The sequence below is a fragment of the Ictidomys tridecemlineatus genome, chromosome 11 (assembly GCF_052094955.1).
Source record: "Ictidomys tridecemlineatus isolate mIctTri1 chromosome 11, mIctTri1.hap1, whole genome shotgun sequence".
Taxonomy (NCBI): domain Eukaryota; kingdom Metazoa; phylum Chordata; class Mammalia; order Rodentia; family Sciuridae; genus Ictidomys; species Ictidomys tridecemlineatus.
In genome coordinates, this window is record NC_135487.1 from 30,430,987 (window position 1) to 30,449,558 (window position 18,572).

General features: G+C 35.6%; 1 protein-coding gene across 4 annotated transcripts in view; it reads right to left on the reverse strand.

The window, feature by feature from the left end:
* Foxj3 (forkhead box J3) overlaps positions 1-18,572 on the reverse strand; it is a 105,972-nt gene that overhangs the window by 4,492 nt on the left and 82,908 nt on the right. For all 4 annotated transcript variants that reach the window (XM_078026059.1, XM_021719546.3, XM_005317884.4 and 1 more), the window contains 6 exons: positions 13,753-13,881; positions 11,192-11,366; positions 7,611-8,027; positions 3,200-3,301; positions 2,643-2,834; positions 597-704 (listed from right to left, as the gene is read on the reverse strand). In XM_078026059.1, the coding sequence (XP_077882185.1) occupies positions 597-704; positions 2,643-2,834; positions 3,200-3,301; positions 7,611-8,027; positions 11,192-11,366; positions 13,753-13,881 (1,123 nt within the window). The remainder of the gene's footprint in view (positions 1-596; positions 705-2,642; positions 2,835-3,199; positions 3,302-7,610; positions 8,028-11,191; positions 11,367-13,752; positions 13,882-18,572) is intronic.

The window sequence follows — 18,572 nt, forward strand, 5'->3', positions numbered from 1 at the left end:
AGCTCTAACAATGTGCTTCAGTCCCCTAGCTAAATATAACTTTCCCTATATTTAGGAACCTAGGAGGAGGAAAAAAGGTTATCAACTAGGAAGTCCTCAACTTACCTCCTCTGTAAGAAGTATCCCTAGCTGAGGGAACTCCACTGGAATGAATGGAGCAGAATCTACAGGAGCTAATCAAAGTAGGTTCCCTAAAGCCCAATAACCTGCCAGTGTCCTATCCTCTCACAACTACTCTGTTCCCAGGCCCCCAACAAAGAATTTACTCCTTTCTGAAGCAGCATCATTGATCGTTGGGACAGCTTAAGCTTTTTAAAGAATTTTACATTTATTTTTATTGGTGCAATATATTGTACATAATAGGATTTATTGTTGCAAATAACAATACAGTTTCATACCCCAGACCTCTCCTTCTCCTTTTCTCTGGTCCTTTGGTTCTATGGGTCTCCTTTCTATTTATATGAGACCACATACCTTTTTTTTCCCTCTGTAAACGTCAACATATGAGAGAAAACAAACACTTGACTTTCTGCAGCTCAACCTTTTCAAGAGTAAGTGCTGAGCACCAATTGCAACAAACACATACACACACTTACCTGCCATCGTTGTTCCTGGAGTGCTGAGTGCCTGTGGGATATGAGGATAACCAGGGGGTGGCATCACTGAAGGAGGGAGATTTTGCCTAGAGTCTATGTACAAGTTTCCTAATCAGATTAAATAGCAGAAAAAAAAAATTTACCATAAATCAAACAAATAAAGCATTAAAATCTTAACAAAATTATGACCTAGAACTAACTGGTAGGGTGAGGAGGGAGAAGGAAGAAAAATCACTCTTTTCTGATAATAAAGCTCTGTAGAAGATTGGTACTGGCCTTTTGAACAGCGTTCTAGGCTGGGTGGTGTACACTGGCACTAATTCTGGCACTGTCACTAATTCTCTGTAAGCTCAGAAGCAAGTTTTATCTATTGCTGGTGTCACACACCTCATCAATTCACAAGTGTTTTTATACTTATTACTTTATCTGATCTTCCACTAAGCCCACAAGGAGGGTTATAGGAATAAATAGAAATCTACACAGATAAAAAGCTACTATTCCTTTTCTACAGATGAACCTTTCTGAAGCTCAGAAAGGCTAACCTGACTGGCTCAAAGACATGAGGTTGACAGGGGCTAAAAGAATCCAGATCTCCTAACTCATGAATTCTTTTAACTATTGCCTAGTTCTCTATTTCTCTGATTTTCTCACCCCAAAGCAGCCTAATCGTGTGTGTTTAAGATTAACAAAGTCACTGAGACACACAAAGTAATAGTAAAGATCTGCACAAGATAAAAATGCTACACCAAGCAAAGGTGACTAAAAATGTATTACTCTGAAGTGTGAAAATGTGTGTAACAGATCTTATTCAACTGATATTCCAGAAAAAGTTCTTAATGTATTTTCATGGACAGAAGCCATGGAGTGTAATGGCTCCAAAATGTTAATTACATTGTATTTTGATGCAAAATAAACCAGGAGGGGGAGAAAACATCATGTTTCCCCCCACCCAACTCTAACTCCTAGGGAAGAAGGACAATAAAAATTGGTTCACATTGTGAGGAACACCTGAAATTTTAGAAAGGCTGCTTTCATAAGGGTTTCTAAAGTTTTATACAAAAAACACTAAAACTAGTTTCATTACAGCATTGTTAGAAAAGACAACAATTTTTCCAGAAGAAATTAAAAAGGGAAGACGATCCCCAATCATGCACCCCCAAATTAAGGAAAAGCACACTGACTGGCTGCTCACAAGTTTTCACCTGCCACAAGAAGGTCAGACCTTATCAGGCCAGGCTTGGCTTAAGATGGCGTCAAAGACCTAACCCAATCCAACCCAACCTTTGACCATACAGATGGGGAAACAGAGCCAGAGAAAAAGAAAGCCAGAACCAAGAATAGAGTCCAAGACATCTAAGTCCTAGTCATGCATTCCAAGATAACATTCCTTTTAGACTAAAGCTCACAGTTGGAATTGAGCTCTTTAACTGAACATACTGATGATTTAGGAAAAAAAGACAGGAGAAATTTTTTTTAAAGTTACAACTCTAGTATTCTTGGAGGGGGAAAAAAAAATCCTGTCCCTAAGTGCTCATCAGTCAACACATGCATGGCTAATGCACTTTCTAAAGCATGCACCAGGTTGGGGAAGCCACGATACTAAGAGTAATATGGTCAATCATACATTAACATTTTCCAGACTCTGTCCTACAAAATCTTAGCTCTCTTTTTACACATCCTCAGAGTCTAAGCCACATCCCAAAGACAAAACTGATTTTTTATTGGAGACTAATATCTTTTAATGGCTTTGAAATTCTGACTTTAAAGGCAGAGGGGATGGGAATTAAGAGAGGGTTATAGGAATAAATAGAAATTTACATTAAACATTCTAAACTATTTTTGGAGTTCTGTCATAATTTTATTACTTTTATTTTCACAGAGAAATTTTTATCATTTCTCATTTTTTTATGGTCCCATTTTAGAGCCTGAACAATGAAAACCTGACTCTCCAAGTAAACTTGGAATTTGTTAGCAACATAACAAGTTGCCTAAGAGTGAATTTCATACAAATGAGAGATAAAATCAAGAAGATTCCTAAGCCCATACCTGTTCCAATGTGTTGGGAAGGTTTTGTTTGATGCATGGCACCATGACAAACATTTTGCTGAACATTACTCTGTGAGTGGATAAGGCCAGTTTGTGTAAAGAACTGATTAAGAGAAGAACAGAGATCAGCAAACTGAACCTGATCTAAAGACCAGTTCTTCAGATCTGCCTGTCTCATACTCTCCATCAGACCTACAAGGAAAGCATTTGAAAGATAGTTAGCAGAGTTCTGCAAATGCTGGGATGAAAACAGCAAGGTACTATTTTTCTTAGCCCTTAAATTTCCAATGACTCATTTTAAATTTACCCATACAATGAGGAATGAGAGATTACTCAAAGCACAATTCTTTTAAATATAGTCATACTTCTTTCAGAACCCCTCCATGACCCTCTGCCACATCAATTGGCCAAATATTTTATTATGAATTTTACAAAGTGTTCTTTTTAAGCATACTACTATTTGCAAAAGAAATGCCTTTACATGAGATGTTTCTACAAGAAAACATAAGCTTCCAGACAAAACAACCATGTATACATAAGAAAGAACCAGTACTTACCTTGGAACTGGGAAAGGTCTACATCTGACCAATTAACACTGCTGGCAATTCGACAGCTTTCTTTTAGCATATCAAGTGTTGCATACCAATCATTAGAAACACCTATAAAGTAATATTGACAATCTTGTAATTCTCAAATAATGAGAGTTTTAAGAGTATGTTAAGAGAAGGCAATGAGCTGACCTTATTTCTGACACTGGCTGATCCCTGTCCAGGCTTTTAGAAAGGGAAATGTACCCAGTTTACCAGGTGTTAGGACAATCTGCTCTGTGAGATAGGTAGAAAGGGTATAATTTCTCTCCATTTTACAAATGAAAGAAACTGAACCCAGAGAGGTGGTTAAACTTTACAAGGTCCCTATGATGAATCTTAACACTTGAACACAAGTCTTCTAACTTATAGTTAGACAGCCTACAAACTGTCATAACACCTTGTAACATCAAACTTGATGCTGTTCTTTTCATTTTTTTTTATAGGACCAAGCACAAAAAGTTATGCAAACTAGTACTTTCTTCTAGTTGTTTCATTTTCCTGTCTTGTTATAATCTTAAAAGACAAGCTCTTCCTCTCCCATTGAGAAAGGCACACGTTCAGAAGCAATACATAGTATAATTTAATGCACTGTTGTCTTAAGAGAGATAGGCCACCTCATATAATAATAGTGGATGCTTCTTAAAAGGCAAACTTAGGAGAGAAAGAAATGCTTTAACATAGTTCTCTGCCAAGGTAGTGAATGAGAAGGCTGAGACTTTTGTAAGAAATGCTAATGAATCCAGGTCAGGACATTTCTAGTTAGAAATGGTATCCTCTGCAGAATGTGACATCATCAGGAGAATTTAAGACTTCATACTCTACAACAAAGTGGGCACTGGGCAGGAACCATGAAGAAAGAATTGCCCTCAATGAGAAGGTGTTAAATAGAGGAAGAAAATCATCCATTCAGGGATAGCTGCTAAGTTACTGTTTTTAGGATTACTTCTGAAAGGATGAAGGTGAGAGCTAATAAAAAAGATTCTTTTAAGAAAAAGAATCTCACGGAAACTCTTAGTTATATCAACTTCTGGTTACTTAAAAAATTCTTCCAATATGGATTTTTAAAAATAAACAATGAACCAGAGACAACATGACCCACCCTTCCCTCAAGAACCCATAAATTTAGGGAGAAATTTGTTGGAGGAAGAGAATTTAATTAATGCTCCAAACAAGCCACAAACATTCAAGTCTCTCATACTCAGATCCTCTAGTCTAAGAACTTTTCAGATAAGAAAACCAAGATTCAAAGGAATTTTATGATTAAAGTCACCTAGGTAATAGATAGCCAAAGCAGTACTAGAATCCAGATCTCTTAATCAGAAGATCAGAGTAGCACAAAGGCCCACTGAAACTAATAGTATGCTAGGAACCAGGGCATTCTTGCCATGACTGATTCCACCCTCACATACACGAGGAGGGCTCCTTTGATAAATGCTTATTTGATAAGCCATACTAATAGTAAAACCTATGCAGAGATAGTAGGGGAGCATACCCTACCCATTCAACTTAGTAAATGTCCACTGATTTTATTCCTTTTAAAATAACCGCTCACAGGCTTCAAAGTCAGGCAGGTCAGGATATAAAAACCACTTATACCACTTAATGGTAATGTGATATTGAGGAAACTACTTTCTTTTCTTGTACTTTTCCTATCTATAAAATGTGATGATTTGGGAGGATAATGAGATATTGCCTAGTACATAATGAGCACTCAAACCACTTCTATTCCTTTCTTGTTTCCTCCCTATTTAAGACAACCTGCTTAGTCCATTCTTTCAAACAAAAATGAGTCATTCACAGGGTTGAATTGTTGTCCCAACTGTAATAATTATTCCTTCCCACAGTGAAGTCTATTTCTTCCTGGGCAAGCTACTACTGGCTAGTAGACTACCAAAGGCACATCATACATTGTTCTCAGCTCTAACAGTACCTTTTTATTTCCTGGCAATCATTAGACTAAATGAAAAGGCAGGTATGACAGAGTACCACAGACTTCTACTGATGCCCAATCTCTACTCATTAGTCAATCCCCATAATCATATTAAGGAAAGGCTTAAATTTCTGAAAAACATACTGGTATTTCAAGGCAGGCAATAGTAACTGACTTGACCCTAAAGAAGTTTAAATGCTGATTTTTATATAATTTTTTTTCTCTAGGTGTATATCTAAAAATAATTTCAAGATGTTTAGGAAATATTCCACCAAAGCAAGAACTATTTGCATTTTGGGAGAGGACTGAACCCAGAGGTGCTCTACCACTGAGCTACACCCTCAACACTTTTTATTTTGAGACAGGGTTTCACTGGGTTGCTGAGACTGGTTTCAAACTTGTGATTCTTCTGCTTCAGACTCCTGGGTCATTGAGATTACAGGCAGGTGCCACTGACCCAGTTCACTATTTTTATTTTATCTTTAGAACATAGAATCACTAACCAGAAAAAGAAAGTCAAATAAAATACTTAAACATCTGTTTGAATTTCTTTACCTTATCTCATAATTCTTCCCCCAAAACTTATAAGAGACTATATCTAAGCTCATTTTCTTTACAACAGTCCAAGTGCCTAAAACGATGATCAATTTTTAACTGGTGGGATAAGAACCAGCACTGTCTAGTATTTAGAAATATTCCTTCTAAGACAAAGATCTCATCAGAAAATATATCCTATGCTTGTATAATTTGATCAAAATGGATTCTACTGTCATGTATATCTAAGAAGAACCAATAAAATAAATTAAAAAAAAATCTCAGTAGTTGGTAAGAGATCAGCTAGACAAGCTGAAGGAAGGACCTGTCACATGTATTTGCTAGAGAGCAAACCCAGGGCCTGTGTGCCTGCTAGGCAAGCAATCTTGACACTGAGCTATCCTTAGGCCCTTTATATTTCTTATGTTGCCCAGGATGGCCTCAAACTTGTAATCCTTTTGCCTCAAAGCCCCCAAACAGCCAGAATTATGGACATGGGCCACCACTGCCTGAAAGGACCTGTACTTTGCATTCACCTTGTAGTCCATTCCATGGCACTCCCTTGGAGTTCCATAGTGCAAAGACTGTCTGGCTTCTGAACAATGTCAGTGAGGAACCTTGCCAGAAACCATCAACACATACCTTTCTTTTTTTTTCCTTCAGTACTGGGGATTGAATAGAGGAGTGCTCCTCTATCACTGAGCTGAATTTCCAGCCTTTTTAAAATTTCTCTTTTGAGCAAGTGTCTTGCTGTATTGCCCATACTAGCCTTTAACTTGTGATCCTCCTGTCTTAGCCTCCTGAACAGGTATATGTTTAACCTATAAGTTGACCTGGAGATTTGGGATTACAGGTATATGCTGCCACACTAGTTCATGAAGATTTATTTTAAGAGCAACAGATTTGGGGAGACAGGAAGTGGGGGCAGGATATAATGTTTTTTTCCTTTACAATCTTTCATCCTGTGAGATCAAATACTTGGCAACAATAAGAAGAGGAGGTATAGGCATGAATAATTATATGAAAAGTGTCAGTCTAGGCATTTTGCATCTGTATTCTCATGACATTGTACACCACAGAATTTAAGCTTCATTTTTATAGGCAAGCTAATAACAAGACAGAAGAAGTTAAGTAATTTGCCCAAGGGTACAGCCATACTGAGGATTAAAACATAGGTCTTTCTGACACAAACCTGTTCTTTTAGAATCACACTGCATCACAAGAGATTAGAAAGACTATTCATCCCACACACTTCTTTTTTGGGGGTACTGAGGGTTGAACCTAGAGGCACTGTACCACTGAGCTATACCTCCAGACCCCCACCATTGTGGTCTGGCTAAGTTGCTGATCAAATTTGTGATCCTCCTCTCTCAGCCTCCTGAATCACTAGAATTGCAGGCATGTGCCACTACACCTGGCTTCCATTTTCTTCTCAAAGTCTCATTGGAAGCAGTGGCCAAAAGAATAAGCCCATGAAGGTTACTGAGTTTGGCTATGATACCATAGTATAATTCTTTTTTTTTTTTTTGGTACCAGGGATTGAACTCAATCAACCACTTAGCCCTAGCCCCAGCCCTATTTTGTATTTTATTTAGAGACAGGGTCTCACTGAGTTATTTAGCGCCTTGCAGTTGTTGAGGGTGGCTTTGAACACACGGTTCTCCTATCTCAGCCTCCCGAGCTGCTGGGATTATAGGCGTACCCATTGTGCCTAGGTCCACAGTAAATTCAAACTGGGAAAATCTCCAGGTCAACTTATAGGTTAAACCAGTTGCAACTATAGAATTACAATAAGTAAACACAAAAGGAGACAAGTGAAAGGGGTTTGAAATAAATGCTACATGAGGCCCAAATAACAAAGAACAGATCTTAATTCACAGTTAGCCATATACATGCCAGTAGATGAAAACTTACCAGAATTACAGGATACCTGTTGTGGGGGTGGGGGTGCCTGATGTGTTAACGTCTGATGCTGATGATTCGGATGGTGCTGTATGTGTTGATGTGGAGAGGGGTGCTGAGGGTGAGTGGACTGGAGCTGGCTGTGTTGCTGTGGGTGTGGTGCCGTGTGTTGGGGACGCTGTGGATGCTGTGGTAAACCATGCGGTCGATGGGGTGTATGTGGAGATGGCTGTGTGTGCATCTGTGGGTGGGACAGTGAGACTTGTGCAACAGAATTACTGCCTGTGGTGTTGAGGCCACTGCCATGACTGTTGGTCAGGTTGCTTTGGTTGCTGTGTGGGTGAGAGCTCACTGTACTGCTAGGAGAGTGCTGATAGGAACACGAAGTGTGGGACTGCTGGGAAGATTCAGAAGGGATGCTCATCAAACCTACAAACAATCAAAGAGAGCAACATCATTCACGGTCAGATTTCAATTGTACTGTATGTCAAACATCTGTAAAATTTTTAGAAAGCAAAGCATTCCTGTCTTAGGAAGCAACAGTAGTTCTGTTTAACAAGTGTTTATAGAACATCTCATACACCAAGCTCTGGGATTACTGATAAGAGTAAGAAACAGCATTTCCTGCCCTGAGTAGAACATGGTTTAGAGAGAGAAAGACATTTAACAAGATTATGACCCACGATTTAAGTACTTAAGCAAAAGTATACAAAGGATTACAATAGCTTAGCTCCTTGTCTATTTAGCTAAGAATGGGCTAGAGATACAGAGAGAAGTCTTCCTTGGAAACACAGTGTCTGAGTTAAGTCTTCAAAGCTGAGTAAATACTGGGGAAAACATGGAAAGGTGTTGAGTCACATTCAGGATGTTTCTCTATGGGTATAAATATCAAGACTTTGAAGATAAGGTGAGAAATAAAGACTGGTTATTTCATATTTTTTATCTCTGACTACTCCAAAAGCATTATACCCTAAGTGGCTGACGTCCCTAAAACTAAGCAAAAGAGCCACCTCCACTCTTCTTCATTATTCTATGGAATATTCTTGAAGTACATGGAGTTAAGGGGCTAAAAAACTGCATACTTTATATTACCAGAAAGTAAAGGATCAAAACTTCTCCACTGTCGTTTACTAACTTCTATGAACCACAATTATCTCACCTCTAAATGGGCACAGTAATAGTACCCACTTGAAAGAGTTGTGAGGATTACATGTCTTGGTGCAAATGCAAGAAGAGCTCAGTAAATGTTAGTTGCTATGAAAATGATTAGGTCAGAAGTGCCTAATGTTAAATAATGCATGTCTGGTTTGAAGTAGTTAGTAAATCTTTCAGCAACATTTGGTTCTACATAACTAGGCTATTTTCATATCCCAAAGGACAGTCCATACAATGTTTTACTGCACCAAATATAAAGCATTCTCTATTGGAGGAAAAAAAAATTTTCACAAGATATTTATCAGTGAATAAAAAGAATCAAAAGTTTTAACAATGATAAAAATTGTTCTCATATTTCTAGTTAATAATAAAACTGTACTTGGGCCCAGTGAAAGCAAAACAAAACAAAACCTGACAAGTTAAGGTTTTGATGGTAGAAGAGTTAAAAAATTCTTGAGGCTGGGGGTGTAGATCAATGGCAGAGTGCTCTCCCAGCAGGCATGAGGCTCTGGCTTTGGTTCCCAGGACCAGGAAGAAAAAAAAAAAATCTATCTTGGCCTTGGAAAATTGTCATTTATGGGGAACCAAAGGGTTATTACATAGGAAGATGAAATAAAAAATTTATTTCTAATAAAATTCTAACATTCTAAAATTGTGATAGAACTGATAGGTGACCTACATCATATTTCTAATCTCAAATTATTTTTAAATAAAGTAAAACAAAGCAAAATATCTCCCCAGAAACCCAAAGTTGCTTTTTCTGAAGTCAGGGAAGGAAGCTGCTAGATTTCCCCCTCCATCTGCACATTTCTCCTCCTTCACCTTCTAAAATCTTTATAAAAGCCAAGGGCTCTGAGGGGAACAATATAAAAACCCCTGACTAGTCCAATCCCCATTTTATAAATGGGGATCCTGAGGTATGGAGAGGTGGAATTATAGTATAACCTGCACTAGAACCCAGAATTCCTAACAATGCTCCTTTCTAAAAATAGTGTGATAAAATGGAACTATGGACTTCAGAATTTATCACCATTGTTATTTCAAAATCAGTATTTTTCTATTATATTATGAAGGCTGGATATGTTTAGAAAAGTCTTACATTAGTTCTTTTTATACTCTCATAGATAAAACATTTAAGACAAAATTTGAGAAAACATGACTCTTACTTCAAAACTACTGAAGAAAAATACAATTGGTATACAAGCTATCATATTTATCAATTAATGTATAACATTAGTATATAACATTAACTTTTATATCTGACAATAAGCATTAAAAAGTAAACTATAAGGACAAGGACTTTTGTCTGTTTTGTTCATTGTTATCAACAGGTAAACTCTGAGTTGGGGTGCTATGGTTTAAATGTATACTTCATTCAAAATTCATGTTGGAACTCAACCCTGGTGATATACAATATTAGGGCCTTTAGGAGGTGGTTAGGAATTAGTACTTAAAAGAGCTCAAGGAAACTAGCTAATTCCTTTTTGCCCTTCTCTCTCTTCTGCCATGTGAGAATGCAGTATTCAGCAACATGTGTGAACACAGCTAGAAGGTGCCATCTATGAAGTACAATCCCTCTCCAGATACCAATCTATCTTCATCTTGGATTTTTCAGCCTTCAGAAACTTGTGAAAAATAAATTTCTATTTATAAATTACTCTCTCTTGGGTTATTTTGTTATAGCAACAGGAAAGGAATAAAACATAGGGTATAAATAGTTAACCTGACAATTAACTGGGAAATGCTTCAGTAGTATAGTTCCCAACAATTTCTGACTAATGTTCTATGTGGGAAAAAATACAACATTTTGACCCTAACAAATGACTCTGACTAAAATTAAACCAGTTATTAATGTAACAAGAACACATTATAGCAATAATCTAACATCTGGTGAGAATGCAATACTATATACTACCTTTCAGGATTAAAATCTGATTTTAGTATGTTGTGTAAAATGATTCAGATCTACCACTAGCTAGTATGTTCACTTATAAGTAGCATTCACAAAATCACAAACTTCGTGCTACTACAGTCCAAGAGATACCCCTTTGTTAATGTCAGTCAGAACAGAAGCAAGGCCCATCAATTCTTGTGGTGCCTCATTCACCAAACACTTCACATTCCAAATATCACTAATTAATCATGACAGTCTTTCCCAGATGGTATAGATAGTCAGAATTTGTCAACTTAGTGCTCCAGGACACTTTAGTAACCAACTAAAGTTGGCATACAAGATGAAATTTATCTGCCATCCCTGTGCCTGATTAAATACATACAGAGCATAATGACGGCACAAAAGGCAAAAGAAAATTATCTGATCCTGAATGTAATAATAATATCTAAAATTAAGGAACTACAACCACTGTTGTGTGAAAATAATTAAAAGACCATTTCTCCATAAAATTCATGTTACAAAAAAGATATTTGAAAAAACTCACCTTGTTGACTAAGTGACTGCTCAAAAACTGACTTATAAAGGCTCCGAAATGAGGCACTAAGATCTTCAAAATTATATTCTGAGAAAAGCAGTTGCTTGTCTCGTTCTGGAAGGTTGTATTGTGGCTGCTGCTGAGGAGTTAATGATTGAGAGACTGGTTCTGGATGGTTTGTCACCTAAAAAAAAAAAAAAAAAATATATATATATATATATATATATATATAACTAACTTGGTGGCTTTATATTGCAATTAGTTTGTTACATGACATATTTAACTGAAAACATGAGTCAACATACAACACTGAAATCCAAAGAGCTGAAATCTTCCATTTCTGTAGAATTATCTTGATTTCTACAGAAACAATTTGGTGTCAAATTCTATTACACTATGAAGCTACTAACATTTTCTTCATTTATACAACTATTTTTAAGAAAATAAACTCAAATACCATGAGTACTGTGAGCAGATGTGTGGCATTGCCCAAAAAAGCATGGAGCTTTAATATGCCTACCTCTTCATTTCTAAAAGAATTTTTATTTTTAATGAAATTGAAGGTAAATAAGAAATGAAGAAATAAAACACAAAGGAGGTACTGGGAACTGGCTCAGTGGTAAAGCATGCTGTGAATGTGAATCTTATTTAGGACAATGGCTCCACGATTGGCACCCTGGTGACCTTATCAGTCACCATGCACACCATATGGGCACTGTACAATGGGAGGACAACTTAAACCTTAGAGGAACAGCTTAATTACCTTGGAACATGAGATAACAAGCGGTCTTACAAAGCAAATTCTCATTTGCTCTCCTGTCTTGTGTGAGGTAACCATGGGGCAGCTTTGCACCTTTCTCATCTGTCTCCCAGGAAAGGTACAGCTATCTGTTCTTCCACTATAGAGTGACTCAGTACTTTCTGTAGTCTGTCATTTCTATTTACTGGTTTTGTGTGGGATGCAGGGAACTCATACTATGATGATCTGGCTTACATGATGATGACTACATTTTGTATATTACTTACACAGATTCATTATATACTTAGAGTAAGTCTTGCATAGACTTCAAACAGTCTGTATAAGTAATAAAACCGCCTCATTCCATGAGGATTCACTATCTTTACAGGTTTAATTTGTAGACCTGTGACAAACCCAAGGAGCAGCAGCCACTACACTACCACTCTTCCTTAAGGATTACCTAACCACTTCACATCTTGTTATTAAATGAAAATATAGTCGACAACGTCTACCTTTCAATAGGGAAACTTAACCCATTTAAACTGATAGGTATAACAGACTTGTTAGTTTTCACTTTTGTCACCTAGTTCTATAAATGCTTCTGTAATGTTTTCCTTTTGTTGTATTTTGTGATATTGGACTCTGTATACTTAGATTTCTATTCATCTCAAGTTTTTTTGTACTTAACAATTTAAAATCATTAAATTTTTGCTTAGTTTGCATCAATGCTCCAAATGTTCTTTTTTCTATCATGACTCCATCAGGACTAAGTCTTTAAATTAATTCATTTTGGGTGGGTACAACACTTGTTATTCCAAATCTACACCCTCAAAACTGTACAGTACTCCATTATCTGCTAACACTTAGGAGAACTGAAGATAAGCCTGATTTGTGTTTCTTTATATGTAACTTATTTCTTCTGTCAGGGTATTTATAGGGATGATTACTTTTCAAATTTTTAAATTTGCCACAATGTATATAAATACAAATTTTTTCCTACTAATTTTTTCTTAGAACTCAAGATCTCTTACTGAAAACTGACTCTGTACGACTTTTTTTGGTTTCTTCAGCACGGGCACTTAAGAATCTAGTTTTCCTTATTTATTGTCTTCTTTTACATATTTTTATTCCCTTTCTGTTTCTTCTGCATTCTGAGAATAATATTTTTCCAAAACACTGAAGATAATTTTGAAGAGTAAAATTTGTTTTTTCTTACATTTAATGTGAACTTTAATTCTGCTGAGTTTTTGTTTCCCTTGCATTATTTTCCTATCTCAAGTCCCTCCTTTTATATATTTCCTATTTACTCATTTGGAACAGGGAATTATTTGGTGAGATGGAAGTTATACTGATGAACAATGTAGTGTGCAATTCTTAGGCTTTATTCTCTGCCCAACTGTAAGGATAGTAGTACATGTTTGCAAAGAAATATCAGATAATCCAATGATCATGTAATTGGTAACAAATTAGCACACTGGCATTACTTATACACAGGTTCCTTTATAGCATTGTTTTTCCCCCCCAAAAGAAAAATGAGAATATCATCAACTATGATTCACTAAAGTATATTTTTTCCCCACTCTAATTGCTTTTTGTTTAGGCACAGAATAGATAAAGTGTTTAATACAGCACAACCATCCACATATTTCTTTCTAACTCAGTAAAATACAAGTACCAAATTAAAACATTACCAAGGTAGAGGTCTGCTCTACTTATTAAATTAATAAACTGATTAGTGAAAGATATTTCTTTGTTTGCATTTTAATTAAATTTGGTTTCGTTCAAGCACTAAATGATTATCCAAAAAGAAGCCAGCCTCACTAAGACTTACCGGTGTATAACTATGCACACTCCCAACACTGTTCAAATTAACAGATGCCAAACTCTGGTCTGAGAGACTGTTGTTAAGGCTACTGCGTGGGCTATCACTACCATCCTGATCAGTATTGAACAATGTTACCTGGAATGAAAAGAAGAACATCAACTGAATAAATAGTTCCTACAATAAAAAGTACTTTTACAGCAATTCTACAAAAAACACAATTGAGCAGGCATGTGACAAGAAGACAAAACATCAGTGGTCTTTCCTATTAATCAAATTCCATGCTTCTCATTTTTAACTCCATATTCTTCATGAAATAATTTGCTCAATACTCTTCAACTAAAGGTCATGTCTGTCTAGAAGTACATAAATTCAATTTACCAGGCAAAATTTATTAACAACAAAAAAACCTAATTAATAATTAACAAAAATTATGCCTGTAATAAGATTATAGGTTTTTACTATTAAACATTTCTATAATGTACACATTTATTTTTGTTTAAACTTTAAACAAACTCACTGTTCTATCAAAATCTTAGGCATGAAAAACACCAAACAAACAAAAAAACCTCTAGGATTTAAAAAAAAAAAAAACATACACACCAGTGTTGATGGTATTACAAATTAGAAACAATGTCCAATATACACATAAAACCATAGATATGTGATCTAATTTTAAAAAATAATATGCTAATGTACACATTAGATGTGAATGACTAGATGTTAAATTCTTAACAATGGTTAACCGGCAGGGGCTGGGAACTGCTGTAGACTTTTGTCATTCTTCTATAATAATTATTGTAGTTTTAAATTAGAAAGAAAGCTAACAGAAAACTAGCCATACATGTCCTTCAAGGTTCTGTTCAGATGCTAATCTCCACTTTTCCTTCCAATACTTATTCTTCCATGAGAATAATTGATAAATTTGCCTCTATGTTCTAACTAATTTGTAGCAAATTTTTATCTGCCACTAGACTATTACCTTCTTGAAATCCCCATAAATAACTGAAAACAACATACAGCTTTCTGCTCTATATGCAGTTATTTACTAGTAAATTTTAGTAAATCTAACTGTCTGGCTTAATAGAAAACAGTGAGATTCTCAAATTTAGCAACCAACTAATTTAACTGATCATCCTCTCTGTGCTGAAAACAGGGTTATGCTCAATGCTCATTAACATTTGCCAAAAAAAAAAAAAAAAAGAAAAGAAAAAGAAAAGCTGAACACATGAAAAACTAGGTACATATATCTCTATACTGAAGGCAAAACCCAAACTGTCCCACATTCAAATGTGCTGGAAATAAACATCTAGGGAAAAAAAAGAAAAAAATAATAAAGAAAATTTGGGCCAGGATTTTTCTGGAGAATAACTACAGTATAAATTTCACAAAACAAACCCTATAGAACTCTATGAATAATTTAAAAGCTATAAAACATTAACAACAAATTTCAAACATCCCATGGTTATTTTCTCAGCTGCTCATTCTCTCCTATTCATGCTCAGTTACCTACCACTCAAGCCAGAAATACTTTTCATCATTTTGGACAACTCCTTTTGTTTTACTTGGATAGAGCATAAACATTTTTTCAACATAAAAAGAGTAGATTGCACAAATTATTTTATTTTTTGCAAGATGTATATCCCACACAATCACTACCCAGATCAAAGTAAAGACTAGTACTTCTCAAACTTTGATCTCCTACCTCTTTCTTCAGTCTTAAAAATTAAGGAGCCAAGAGAGTTTTGTTCATATTAATACATCTATCAGAAACTGGAGTATCTGAAAGTATAACTTTAAAAATTCTAAATTAATTCATGTAAAAAAAATTATAAGACCAATTTACACGTTAATATGAAAATATGTTCCCCAATAAACAAGTAAAATGCAAAGAGTAGAACTGTTTTACATCTTTATAAATCTAACTGTCTGGCTTAATAGAAAACAGTGAGATTCTTGTAGCTGCTTCCACATTTAATCTGTTCCAGAGTACTGTTTGAGTGGAAGTACAGAAAGAAAACATGGTAAAGAGAGGAATGTTTTAATCAACTTTACATATAACTGTGGATACCCTCCCTTGATACTCCCAACACACAACAAATGTTTGTTTTGGCAGTACTGGGGCTTCACATTGAGCTACATCTCCAGTCCTTTTTAATTTTCATTTGAGACAGGGTCTCACTAAGTTGCCAAGCTGGCCTGCAATCCTCCTGCTTCAGCCTCCTGAGTCACTGGGATTACAAGTATGGCTACTACATGGCTCAAGTGGCAATTTTTAAAAGATAAACTGCAATGTGCAATGTGAAACCATGGCAATAAATTTTTTATGCTCTGCTCCATTAAAATATACTGTTTTGCTTGTACTCTGAATGGACCATTTATCCATGCATACTTTTTAAATTTATTTTTTATTCTAATTTGTTATATATGACAGCAAAACGCATTACAATTCATATTATACATATAGAGCACAGTTTTTCATATTTCTGGTTGTATACACAGTATATGCACACCATTCATGTCCTCATACATGTTATCCATACATAAATTTATAACATCATAAAATTGGTCATTTTAAACATAATGATTTGCCAAATTATGTAGACCTTCCATATGTTGATATATTTCATCTTGCAACATCAAAAATTAGACTTCTTAACATCATCCCAATCTCATCAGAAAAATCTTTTTAAAAACTAGGAATCAGGGGCTGGGGTTGTGGCTCAGAGGTAGAATGCTTGCCTAGCATGCGTGAGGCACTGGGTTTGATCCTCAGCACCGCATAAAAATAAAATAAAGGTGTGTCTACCTACAACTAAAAAATGTTAAAAAAAAAAAAACTGGGAATCAAACTCACTGTAGCGAATATCTCCCCAAATTCTCTCCCCCCCACACACCCCAAAAGCTCAAATTTTACCACAGGAAACAGACATGATCAACTGTTTTCCTTAAAATGATCAGACTCAATTTGTTCATTTTCAAGAAAGTATCTGACAAACAAAGTATTCAAATTAAGTAATCATTGTCAGTTGTTCTTTCAAGTAAAAATAGTGATCTATGAACACAGGAGGCAGTTGAGCTTCCAACTCAAATCTCAAAAATGTTTTTTAAGAAAAGCAACCAATGCATGCCAGTATGTAGTACAAATGCTTCTTGCATCCTCCCATGTCATCCCATGGTATACTAAAAAGATGTGAACTCAATAAAACTACTTTTACAGGGCTGGGGTTGTGGCTCATCGGTAGAGCACTCACCTAGTATGTGCGCACCCTGGGTTCGATCCTCAGCACCACATAAGAATAAATAAAAGTATTGTGTCCAGCTACAACTAAAAAATAAATATTAAGAAAAAAACTACTTTTCCAAAGTAAAGTGAGCGTATTTTTTAAAAACTCAGTGTACAGCAGTAAAGAATACAATGACTGTATAGTTACATGTTATTGCCTTAATGGATGCCTAAAATGCCATCAGGCGTACACACCATCTCTTTTGCCACAGCAATAAAAATGCAAATACAAAGAAAAAGACAAATAAAATATCTTTTACTAAGAAAACAATTTTGATCTCATGGAATCCCTATAAAGGTCTTGGTTATCCATACAACCACAGACCTATCAAAGTCTGAGAATTGCTGACACACTACAGTACCAGCAGTCCAGAGCCCTACTTGTGCACTCTCACAATCATTCTTCAAAGTTAATTGATAATCCTTCCACATTTCCTGTTCTAGATAACTGCTATGTGGACTTCTATCATTACTGTTAGGATTTCCTGTTTTGGGCTAACTATAAGTGGAATCATATATCGTGTGATTTTCTTTTCACAAAGTCTTGTTTTTCACTGCATTAATATCTGTTCTTAATCTTTACAATTTCTATTTTTTTAAATGAACTTAGGGGTGGAGCTAGTTATGTCTCTAGACACACTGAAATCATGTGCAACTTTATTTGCAGTTTATACACTACAAAAATGCTCTACCACTGAGATACATCCTCAGTCCTCCCCTCTTTTTTTTTAAAGACAGAATTTTTTAATATTTATTTTTCAGTTTTCGGTGGACACAACATCCTTATTTTATCTTTATGTGGTGCTGAGGATCAAACCCAGCGTGCCGCGAATGCCAGGCGAGCGCTTTACCGCTTGAGCCACATTCCCAGCCCCCTCCCCACTTTTCTGACTGAGATACTTACAGTTTCTTATTTATCTTTCTTTCCTCGTATTTTAATGTCACTTAAAGACTTCATTTTTTCTCTGCTTTGTTGTAAGGGTGATTATTTCTATGTCTTTGTTCCAAGGATAGAAGCTACACCCTCAGTCCCATCCATCTTTCCTTAAAATTTATTCTGTTTTATGGGGGGTGGGGTCTAATTGAGAAATTCATTATTTTATTGTTTATATTTAGGTCTTAAATCCACCTGAAATTAATTTTATACACAATATGTGCTTGTTGTTTTATTTTTCCCCATTGATCTAGCACCACTTAATTCTGCTCTGGGTCTCTTCTTATGCCAATACCACACTTACAATAGTTTTCTACATGAAAATTATACATCTATTTAGTTATACTTTCTTTGTTTTACCTCAGTAATTTTTAGTTTTCTATAAAATTCATCCTCAGTATTTAATGTTTTTGAATTGCTAACATAAATGTAAGCTTCTAAATTTTATTTTCTACCTGTTGTTAGTACGACTGATTCCTAAAATCAAATAGTGATCTTCTAATAAGAATCCTTGCTAAATTTATTTATTAAGGCTCTATCTATAGATATCTTTTTAAAAATTCTTTTTATCAATGCATTGTAATTATACATTATAGTTGGATTCACTGT